Raw genomic sequence first — 11,469 nt, forward strand, 5'->3', positions numbered from 1 at the left:
GCCAGGGTCCTTATCCGAGGTCGCAGAGAAGGCCGAACCTGCTCAGTACCTTGGATTTGAGTTAACACTAACACTAACAATATTAATGGAGATTGGAGAACTCCCTTGATGGCGGAACACTTCCGACCCCGCACTCTCCGCATGCATGCAGCCTATACAAACATCATACAGCCGTTAATAGAGTGACTGAGGTTGGTAGATACACCAATCACATTCTCCACTGCACGTTGCTTGCTCGTGCCAGCTGCAGTTGCACAGGTACTAACTCGGTGCGTTCTGATCCTGAATCACGGTGCATTTCTGCTTGGAATGGTGTGATTTGGCTGCTTATGCTTGGCCTCTAGACATCCATCTCGTGCCTCTATTTGGTGTCAGCCCAGACAATCCTGTTGAACAAGATGAAGAAAGCAACGGCGATGGGTTGGCTTTAGATGCAACGGTGGTACATTAGCCCATCTACCAGGACACGAGTTCGACCTGCTTCAGTACCCCGGAATAATTCGAGTACAGGACTCGACAGCATGTGAACGCTTCGATGTGACCTTTTGCTGTTGTGCAACCAGCCCTTCCCCAGTGGTTCATGATGGACTATTTACACATACATAAGCATGAGACGTCCCGTTGATAGACCTGCACTGCACCAAAATGCGTCCCTCAACCGGAGTAGCCAGGATACTCGCCCTGACCAGTATCTGGCTGGGCCTAGCCTCCTCCCTACCTAGCCCAGATAAAGGCAAAGATGACCCCGATGTTATCACCCGCGATGTGGCCATAATCGGCGGCGGCGCCTCGGGCACATATGCCGCCGTCCGCCTCAAGCAACTCGGTCAGAGCGTCGTCTTGATCGAGCAAGAAGACCGGCTCGGTGGACATACAAATACATACGACGACAATGGAACGCCCATCGACTACGGCGTATGGGTGTACTCCAACACAACCGAGGCGCGCGACTTCTTCGCCTACCTCAATATCCCGACGACAGTGCAGAATCTGAGTAGAGACCCTAACAGGAGTCAGAGATATGATTTCCGCACCGGCGAGAGTGTTCCTCCGCCGAGTGGGAATGTTACAGAGGCGATGGTGCGCTATGCTCTGCTTCTGCTACAGCATCCGTACCTTGAGAATGGATGGGATCTTCCTGATCCTGTGCCAGAGGACCTTTTGCTGTCGTTTCGGGACTTTATTGAGAAATATGACCTTTCTGCGGCGGTGGAGACGCTCGCGTTGTACGTCCAAGGATTCGGCGAGATACTCGACTGTCCCACTGTCTATATCATGAAGTATTTCAACTTCAATGTCGTTCAAGGCATCCAGTCCGGATTCTTGAGACCTGCCAGCCTCGATAACTCGGAAGCATACCGCGCTGCTGCTGCAAACCTAGGCGATGACCTCTTGCTAAGCAGTACAATACTCCAAATGAACCGCTCTACCGACAGTAAAAACAAGAAAGACAGCATCACCTCAGCCTACCCCCAAACAATCCTCGTCCGCACCCCGTCCGGCCTTAAAACGGTTCAAGCAAGCAAAATCTTCATAACAATTCCGCCTATCCTCGAAAACCTCAACGCCTTCGACCTCGACGCGCGTGAATCCCAGACCTTTGCCAAATTCCGTGCAACAACCTACACAACCGCTATCCTCCAGCTGACTGGCCTCCCCCAAACCATCCAATTCGTCAACAGCGGCATCGACACTCCTTACAACGTCTCCCCGATACCAGGGACATACGTCTTCGTCCCAACATCCAACCCGTCCCTCCGCCTCGCATACCTAGGAGGCGGCAGCAGCGGCGGCGAAGGAAAAGGAGAAGAAGGAGACAGGGAAGAAAAACTCCCCTTCGACACCGTGAAGCGCATAATGACGGATAACGTGCTCTCGCTGCGCAACGCCGGCTACGACGTCTCCGTCCCCGAGATAAGGGCTTACAGCAACCACTACCCGTTTGGGTTACGGGTGAGCGCGGATGAGATTGCGGGTGGGTTTTATAAGGACTTGTATGCGCTGCAGGGGCATCGGGAGACGTATTACTCTGGGGCGGCGTTTCATGCGCATGATTCGGGGGCGTTGTGGAGGTTTACTGAGAGGGTTATTGGGGAGTTTGGGCTGGCTGGGTGATTTGATTGTCTTGCTTGAATTTATATGCTGGAGGTGGTTGTGGGAGCGGAGCAGAGAGACTGAGTTGGTTGCGTTGGGATTGTTGTTTGATTTAGGGTTATTATTGAGATGGGGATGTTGTAGGAGCTGGTTTAAGATTGTATGCAAATGATAACTCTACATCTGCAAATACATCTACATTATGCCTACCATCCTCATAGTGGAGAGTATATAACTTTTGCTAACTTTATAAGGATTAAAGTATCCCAGTCTTCATAGTTCCCATGAAGACCTAAAAACACGCGTTATCCACATCCCAAAGGAGTCTGTATCTGCTCGTTTGTGAACCAGTTGGAGAACAAGAATGTGGCGGCTTTATTAGTAGAGGAAGGTGAAGTTTGAGAACATTAGGAACAGCCGAGTCGGGGTAAGCATACAAAAGCAGAATTATATGCCAAGTACACAGTGGAGTACAGAGCCAGTCAACAGCTTCATAACAAGATCCCCAGCGGAGATCAGAGCGGGGAACCCTGTAGAACGTTGCACTGATAGCGGAATGCGCTGTGATACGAGGATTCGGATCTTCCGCTTGAAAGCAAGGAGGAGAGGGGAATAACATATATAATAACCGCAGAGGAGGCGGCGGTTAAGACAAGACAAGCATCGCATTAACTAGGTAATATTTCGTGACGAGGCTGGAACGAGAAACTGCAAAATGGCTTTCTCGCTGAGCATCCAAACCCAAACCTTGGGAGAATGGGCCTCATTAGGGCTCGCCAGCACATCACTGAACATGTCCATGCCCGACCACGTCCTCCGCACACAAGCTGATCTCGGCGAACTGGACGCATTCTACAATATTGATATATCCACCCGCCGACACGCCGCACTGCATGATTATCACCAGAACGAGCAGGACCTGCTCGCCCAGATTGATTTCGATGCGTTGGACCAGCAGGGCCGCGTGGACTATATCATGCTCCGCACGTATCATACACGGCAACTGAATAACCTGGACTTGGAGAGGTCGTCGCAAGAGGAGTTTTCCCCGTTGATTCCGTTTGCGGAGGAGTTGGTGACGCTGCTTGAGAAGAGACAGGATGTTGAGACGCTGGATGCGAAGGGGGCTGCGAAGGCGCTGGATGATATCAATAAGTCTATCACCAAGGTCCAGGGGAAAGTGCAGAGCGGGGGGTTTAATGTCACCGAGACGACTGGGTATCTAGCCAGCAAGGCCATAACAGACCTCCTTGACCATCTGGGGGAGTGGTACGGTTTCTACTCAACATATGACCCCCTTTTCGACTTCTGGGTTACAACGCCCTGGACGACAGCGAACACGACGCTCACCGAGTACTTGACCACCGTCGAAACAGAACTAGCGGGTATGCACCAGGAAGGCAAAGAAGACGCAATAATTGGCGAGCCGATCGGGCGGAAGGGCCTGGAAGTCGAGCTCGAGGCTGAGATGATCTCGTACACACCCGAAGAACTAATCCAGATCGGAAACCAGGAGCTGGAGTGGTGCATGGCCGAGGTCAAAAAGCAGTCGCGCGCTCTTGGATACGGTGATGACTGGGCGAAAGCCCTGGAGCATGTTAAGAACGACTATGTTGAGCCGGGGAAGCAGACGGCGCTGGTGCGCGACCTTGTTAATGAAGGGAGTAACTTTGTCACGGATCGCGATCTCGTTACGGTGCCCCCGCTGGCGAATAGTACCTGGCGCATGGTCATGATTGGAGCTGAGCAGCAGAAGGTGTCGCCGTTCTTCCTGGGTGGACCGACGATCTATGTCTCGTATCCTGTTGTGTCGATGGAGCATGATCTGAAGCTCATGGTGATGCGCGGGAACAACAGGCATTTTGCGCGTGCGACGGCGTTTCATGAAATGTTCCCTGGTCATCGACTGCAGCTTTACATGGCGGACCGGTATAACAGCCATCGAAAAGAGATCTTCGATACGCCGTTCTTTGTAGAGGGCTGGGCGCTGTATTGGGAGATGCTGTTTTATGAGCGAGACGACTTCCATCGCTCGCCTGAGGGCCGGATTGGAGCGCTCTGGTGGCGGATGCATCGCTGTCTGAGGATCATTTTCTCGATCAAGTTCCATCTGGGCGAGATGACGGCGCAGGAGGCGGTTGACTTGCTGGTTGATACGATCCACCATGAGAGGAGCACCGCCGAGGGAGAGGTACGGCGATCTGTTGAGGGCACTTATTCGCCGCTCTACCAGGCTGGATATATGCTGGGTGCGTTGCAGCTGTGGAAACTGAGAGAGATGGTGGTGGATTCTGGGGAGATGGGCCAGAAGGAGTACCACGACGCGATCTTGAAGCTGGGTGTGTTGCCTATTGAGATGGTCAAGGTGGTTATCACGGGCGAAGAGCTCTCGCGCGACTTTAAGCCGGGCTGGAAGTTTTATGACTTTAATTGAGCTGGAAGTAGGGCTGGACTGCTTCACGTAGAGAGGAAATGTCCATAGTGCTTATTTTGGTAAGTAGCATGCTGGAACGATTCCTAAACAGCATACAGGAAGCAGAGAGAAAACAATTATATAAATACGCCAGAGTGCATTGGCCAACAGACTGAAATATTTCCAAGTTGATTCAAGGACTGCATTCAGATAATCGTGATAATATCGATATCTCCAGAACCTCCTCAGTTGACACTCCCAAGCCAAACATGTCTTTCCTTCACAACCCTGGAGATCTATTTTGATGAGATCTTGCTCTCTCGCGTGGTAGAAGAGGCAGTTACTGGTGGACCTCCGTTCTAGTACAAACCAACTACTACGGTCTAGGTACACTAGAACCGGATTGTTTTGCTTCTCCCAGCATCCAAACAGATGTACGCTGCGCAGTACTATACTAATATTCTCCCATTAGGTGGGTACTATCGCCTGGCATCAGCCTCAGTGAGTCACTTGTTACTTCAGCTTTTCATCGCCGCCACCATCTCAACAACTTTTGCTACCTTATCCGGGTTCGAGAATGTGAGGCTCATTGACAACTGTACGGGTGATGTGTTGACGAATGAGAGTATGGGATGAGCGGTATCATGCTGAACGGTGGGCCCGGTATATGACAGTCAGCAGATGGCTACGAGGCTAGGTTGGATGACTGACTGTTACTTCTTCGTTTCATCTGAGTAATGCTTCCTCAGTCATGGGACACCTCTCCATCATGCCCCTGAAGTAAACAGCCAGAGAGCCTTGGCAATCGTCTGGTGGTGACCTACTATTAGTAGTACTACTCCTTACAACTCCACAGAAAGGTCCTACGCATTTCCAAGTTGGCGATGTAAAACCATTCCCATAAGTAATAGCGTCAAGATGACTTACGATCTCCATCTTCAGTGCATTTAACCAACTGAGAACGTCAAGCAATCCTTTGAAGTCACATTGACAGGACCAAAACTACATGATCTTCCTGTCGAAGATTACTCCAACTAGCCAAAGCTTACTGTACCGAACTAAGCTATAGATCTAATATTCCAAATTTTGAAGTAAACCATGGCCTTGGCACGTGAAGTCAGCTGCCTCCGAAGTCCCAATCCCCAGGGGCAAGGATCCAGCACTCCCAACAAACTCAAAGACCTAGGGCTTCGGGGCAAGTTCCGGCGAAGGGGGTGGCGCTCGATGAGCAGTCACAGACTCACCGGTGCATTAGAGAAGAATAGTTAAGCTGTATCTGTGGATACGAGCATGCGGGGATACGGGTTCACGGGGCCCAGGAGGCAGGAGCACTCCATACTCCGTACAGGACAACAACGGTCAACCGTATCTGGGAACAGAACCAGCCAATAACGAGAGTCGAAGTGATGAATGTCATTGTCTAATATAACCTACGTACGTACACCGTGAGAATCTTCTCGGCGAGTCATGCAATGTTGCCATTGCCAAGGTCGTTGTTCGGGGTCTGCATGCTGTTCTCAACTTCTCGTTGTCGGCCCGACAGTGTCTGCGGCGGGGCTGGCAGGGGCAGGGCAGCGGGGAGGGCTGCATGATGCCTGGAATCTCATTCGCGATATCAGTGCAATCGAGTCAGTCTGATTGCTCAAGGAGGCTGGACCTTACTGGATTGACCGATTGAGTGTTTCAGTTTACGACTACGCACTACTTTGGGCGTGGAGATCAGCCGGAACGACGTCCGAGCAGCCACGAGTTGCAGCGCCGCAGATGGTAGTGGCAGACAGAGTTCGCCATGCCTTTTTGCCTTGATTGAGCAGGGTTATCTTGGTTCGGAAACGATCTGCCCTGACCCGCACAACCACATTCCTGTCCAATGGGAACAGCGGGCGGCAATAAAGTTAGACGGAAGGGACCCGGGAACGCGGTGGGCCCGACCCACAAGAAAGACTGTGCCACTGTAGCCGAGGCGGGGCTCCAGCCAGTCCGGATGTCCAAAAAGACGCAAGGAGCTGCAGACTAAGGAAAGCGGGCGAAATTAACGGAACGACCTGGGAACGTGATTGACCAGAGTTCACAGGGGTCGTGGAAGGTTTTCGATTGTCGAGGCGCGATTTCAAACTCTGGCTTTGTTCTTGGCTGATGCAGGTACACTCTATTCTTCCTTCAGGTCTCAAAAGCCGTACAACCTCGTCGAGGAATGTATCGTGGGATGAGCCAGGTCAATGCCAGATCGGGGGATCCTCGGCACCGCAGCACTCGCCCGATTGCGTGGAGCAAGACGCAGTCAGACAGCACAGCGCAGTGACTCGTGAGTCCCCACTGCCTATGGCCGGCTGTTGGGGTAGAGCGGCGAGAGCCCGAGTGCAGTACGCCTAATAATTTAATAAACACGGCCTGCGTACCGAAAATCCTTCCCCTCAACAACATACCCATTACCTGCGCACCTGCCCCTTCGCTGCTGTCCCTGTCTATATAGACACAGTAGTCTACCACAATGCTGGGTCGCTCAACAGGTCTCATCCTGACCGGCCTGCTGGCCCTGGGCTCCCCTGTCGCTGCTAATGCCGATTCCTGCCGCTACCTGCCAGGCGACCAGAACTGGCCTTCTCGCGCGACCTGGTCAAGCTTCAACCAGTCCATCGATGGACGACTCGTTGCGACCGTACCGCTAGGCGCACCATGCCACGGCGCTGCGTATAACAAAGCGAAATGCGATGCGCTAAAGGAAGGGTGGACTCAGCCAGAGTTACAGTAAGCCCCTTACGCAGCGGAATGTGTTAGTAATGTATCTAACACTATATCAGCTACGACTCGTCGTCCTCTGTAATGGCGCCCTTCTTCGCCAACAACTCGTGCGACCCGTTTCACCCGGTCTCGAAGCCCTGCACGCTGGACAACTACATCGTCTACGCCGTCAACGTCAGCAAGCCGGAGCACATCTCCAAGGCGATCCAATTCACCACGGAGCACAACATCCGCCTCGTCGTGCGCAACACCGGCCACGACTATAATGGGAAATCCACCGGGGCCGGCGCGCTGGGTGTCTGGACGCATAATCTCAAGGAGCTCGAGATCGCCGACTGGAAGGATAAACACTACCAGGGCAAGGCGATTAAACTTGGTGCGGGAGTGCAGGGGTTCGAGGCGTACGCGGCGGCCGATAAGCAGGGCCTGGAGGTTGTGGGTGGCGAGTGTCCGAGTGTTGGTATTGCTGGGGGTTATACCCAAGGAGGAGGACATTCGGCGCTTGCGTCCGCACACGGGCTTGCGGCGGACCAGGTGCTCCAGTGGGAGGTTATTGATGGCGAGGGCAACTTTATCACCGCGACCAGAGATAATGAGCACTCTGACCTGTATTGGGCGCTGAGTGGTGGTGGCGGCGGGACGTACGGTGTTGTCTGGTCGCTGACCTCCAAGGCGCACCCTGGTTTGCCTGTTTCCGGGCTGAACTTGACCTTCTCGAGCACCGGGATCTCGAAGGATACGTTTTACCAGGCGGTTGCGCTGTACCAAACCCATCTCCCTGCGATTGTTGACGCGGGGGCTATGAGCGTGTGGTATTTCACCAACACCAGCTTCTCCATCTCCCCACTCACCGGGCCCAACATCCCCGTCGCAAAGCTGACGCAGCTGCTAAAGCCATTCACCGACGGTCTCAGCAAGCTCGGCATCAAGTACACCACCTACGCCAACCAGTTCCCCAGCTACCTCGCCCAGTTCACAGCCATGCAGGGTGCGATTGGAGTCGGGGAAGCGCAGTACGGCGGCTACCTGATCCCGCGCTCGACAGTCCTCAAACACAACGACGAGCTTACAGCGGCGTACCGCCACATCACCGAGTCCGGCGCGACCTTTATCGGCGTGGGCCTGAACGTCTCCAAGGCCCTCGTCGGCAAAGACATCTACAACGCCGTCCTCCCTGCGTGGCGCGAAACCCTGATCAGCACTACAATCACGACGCCGTGGGCCTGGAACGAGGATAAGGCGATGCTCGCGGAGCAGCGCAAGATGACGGATAGTTATATTCCTGCGTTGAGCAAGCTGGCGCCCGAGTCCGGTGCGTATATGAACGAGGGCGACTTCCGGCAGCCGAACTGGCAGAGCGTGTTTTATGGAGAGAACTACGATGCGTTGAGGGAGGTCAAGGCCAAGTATGACCCGAATGATGTGTTCTATGCCTGGCAGGCTGTTGGGTCTGATGAGTGGGCTGTCCGTGGTGCCCGGCTGTGCAGGGCGTAATAGTATTATTTAGGATATAGTTAATTTCTCAAGATACACCTTAGGTAATTTCTGTAGCTAGCGGAGAATAACTCCTGCTGCCCCTGCATAATTGGGGTTATTAACTTTTATTGAGTATTTGAATTGCATTATTAGATTCTTCTCGAACAGAGTTTGATTAATGCACCGATCTCAGGGCTCGGGAATAGTGGCACGGTGGCGCTCGACTCATGACGCAGAGAAAGCCAAACTTTGCTGGATATTAATGAAGATGGAAATTGGATCTTTCCTTGGGAGAGTTACATCCATTGCTCAGCAGTGGAGCGTCTCCACCAAGCCTTCAGCGACACTTCAGTCAGTCGTCACCGAGCCGATCTTGGGCTGAGCCGTCAAACTTAATTGCCGGGTCCGTTGCATCTCGTCTGCAATGGCCCCGTGGACCCGTGAACAGACCTTTGCGATCCTCCTACTATCTCAATAGTTCCTTTTCACAACTGACATGCACGCTGCATCTGTGAACTTTGAAGCGCAGCTCGCCTGGTCTTTGCTCTCGATACGCCCCAGGGGAGTCTGCCTCGCAGGGTCCATAGCACATAGATCGCCCGGTTCCCATGTTCCGGGAACGAGATATTCATATCTCAGCTTGCTCGTGCTGATGCGAGACGTCGTCTGTCTTTCCTCTGGGTCCCACTTTACGAATACCTCTCAAATTTAATATCTTGACCTGCCCCCTCCGCCGCTGTCTGCCGTATCCATCCTCACTCTACAACGACCTACATACCTATAATCTGTCTCAATTCCTTTCGTGAATGGAGTCAAGCCATGGGCTGGGTCCATAATCTACAAGCCCCCGATCCAAACAACCACATCGCCCGCGTCATCGCAGTATGCATGACCTTTGCGAGCGCGTCCCTGGTCGCTGTGGCGTTGCGCTTCCATGTCCGCATCTGGATTAGGAAGGCTGTTTGGATTGATGATTATGCCGCGCTGCTTAGTGCTGTCCTGGCAATGGCGTACGCCTGTGTTGCTGTTGCTCGTGAGTTCCCTTCAACAGGCCTTCCACTTTCCCCGGAGTATCCGGATGAGCTCATGATAACAGTGGATGAATGAATGAATGAATGAATGCTAATTGTTGTAAGAAACCCGCTGGGGCCTAGGCCTAAACGCCGAGTACTTCCCCGTCGCAAACTCCATCCCCTTCAGCAAGATGCAGTACGCCGGCGGACCGATCTACACGCTCTCCCTGCTGGGCTTCAAGATCTCGCTGCTGGCGTCGTATCTGCGCATCGGCGGGTTCGTGAAGATGTACCGCCTGGTCATCCATGTGGCCCTTGTGGCTTGTGTCTGCAATCAGATCATCTTTACGTTTGTGCTGTCGTTTGGGTGTAATCCGGTGCGTTATCAGCAGTCCGAGTTAATGACTACATGGCTAATGGTATAGGTCGCTAAACAATGGGACCCATCGATACCAGGGAAATGCATCAATACTGTGGCCTCGTATTATGGGCTTGCGGCGACGAGTTTGGCGTTCGATGTTATTATCATTGCACTGCCGTTGCCGATTCTCTTGCGGTTGCAGTTGAAGTTACGGCAAAAGGTGCCCCATTTACTCTACTACCTTGCAAGCAAAAGAAGTGGACATAAGCTAACGGGGTCTTCTTCTGTATAGATCTTCCTCGCAGCCCTCTTCGGCCTCGGCTTCTTCGTCACAATCATCCAGATCATCCGCGTCTTCACGATCAAGAACCTGCGCTCGTATACAGATAGCCAGCCGATTATCATCTGGTCCATTGTGGAGATTAGTCTCGGGGTGCGTCTCCTTTCTTCCTTTCTTCCTCTTCTCCCCCCTCTTTCCCCGCCAAGATACGTGGATTACTGACAAGTCCGGCATAAACAGGTAATAATAAGCTGCGTCCCAACATACGGCCCCTACGTCCGCGCCCTCTCAATCAACATCTCGTCACACAGACGCACGCGGCGCCCAACATACGACGCCTCGGAACAGTCCGGCGCGTTCGTGTTCGGTAGGCCCGGGAGGTCCGGGGCGCAGTCGTATAACCTGTCGTCGCGCAATCCGAAGAGTGCGGGGAGTCGGGTTTATGATAGTAGTGGTCTGCCTGCGACGGGCGTTGTGGGGAGCCCCAGTGTCCGGGGGAAGAATTATTCCACGGAGAGTATTCTGGCGGATCAGGATGCGGTGGGGTGGAGGGATAGCCTTGAGGATGGGGGTGTGCATGGGAATTGGTATGGGCAGCAGGGAGGGGGAGGGGGAAATAAGAGCAAGAAGGGGATTCATATTGCGACGGAGGTGAGGGTTGAGAGGGGGCCCAGGGAGGAGGAGTGAAGCGAAGCGAAGCTATCCATCCCCATTCTATTTACTGTTACTTTATGATGATTTGGATGGGTTCGTATATAATGATGTTTGTTATACCCAGATTATGCTATACCAGGTTATTTTATTTTTTTATTCCAGAAGCCTCAGGGTTCTGTCAGCGTAAAGTTACGACACCCACAGAGTCATTCGTATTTAACCGACCTTTTAACTTTTATATTATTTATCATTGAATTTATTATTTACCAATAGTAACTAGTGCTTACAGCCACCGGCTCCACGTGGAAATATCCAGGACGGGGTTTGGTCGGCATGTGATTGCAGAGCACAACGTCCAGTCGGCACTATCGAGAATGCCGATGAAGGCTTAGGCTAGAAAGTATAAAGATGAAGGCTGTGGAGATCGTCCCATGCG

The 11,469-nt window shown here is 52.7% G+C and overlaps 3 protein-coding genes across 3 annotated transcripts; all 3 read left to right on the plus strand.

Moving 5' to 3' along the window:
• Positions 1-645: 645 nt before the first annotated feature.
• APUU_60716S (uncharacterized protein) lies at positions 646-2,115 on the plus strand (the record flags this gene model as incomplete). Its single annotated transcript, XM_041693986.1, has 1 exon — positions 646-2,115. One exon carries the CDS (start codon positions 646-648, stop codon positions 2,113-2,115), a length of 1,470 nt encoding a protein of 489 aa, XP_041559862.1.
• Positions 2,116-2,809: 694 nt separating this feature from the next.
• On the plus strand, positions 2,810-4,528 carry APUU_60717S (uncharacterized protein; the record flags this gene model as incomplete). The annotated part of the gene is made up of 1 exon (XM_041693987.1): positions 2,810-4,528. One exon carries the CDS (start codon positions 2,810-2,812, stop codon positions 4,526-4,528), a length of 1,719 nt encoding a protein of 572 aa, XP_041559863.1.
• A 2,470-nt stretch (positions 4,529-6,998) lies between these two features.
• APUU_60718S (FAD-dependent oxidoreductase) lies at positions 6,999-8,743 on the plus strand (the record flags this gene model as incomplete). The annotated part of the gene is made up of 2 exons (XM_041693988.1): positions 6,999-7,255; positions 7,309-8,743. The coding sequence occupies 2 exons, from the start codon at positions 6,999-7,001 to the stop codon at positions 8,741-8,743; spliced, it is 1,692 nt and encodes a 563-aa protein (XP_041559864.1).
• Between the last annotated feature and the right edge of the window lie 2,726 nt (positions 8,744-11,469).

This window comes from Aspergillus puulaauensis, chromosome 6, assembly GCF_016861865.1.
Source record: "Aspergillus puulaauensis MK2 DNA, chromosome 6, nearly complete sequence".
Classification (NCBI taxonomy): Eukaryota; Fungi; Ascomycota; class Eurotiomycetes; order Eurotiales; family Aspergillaceae; genus Aspergillus; species Aspergillus puulaauensis.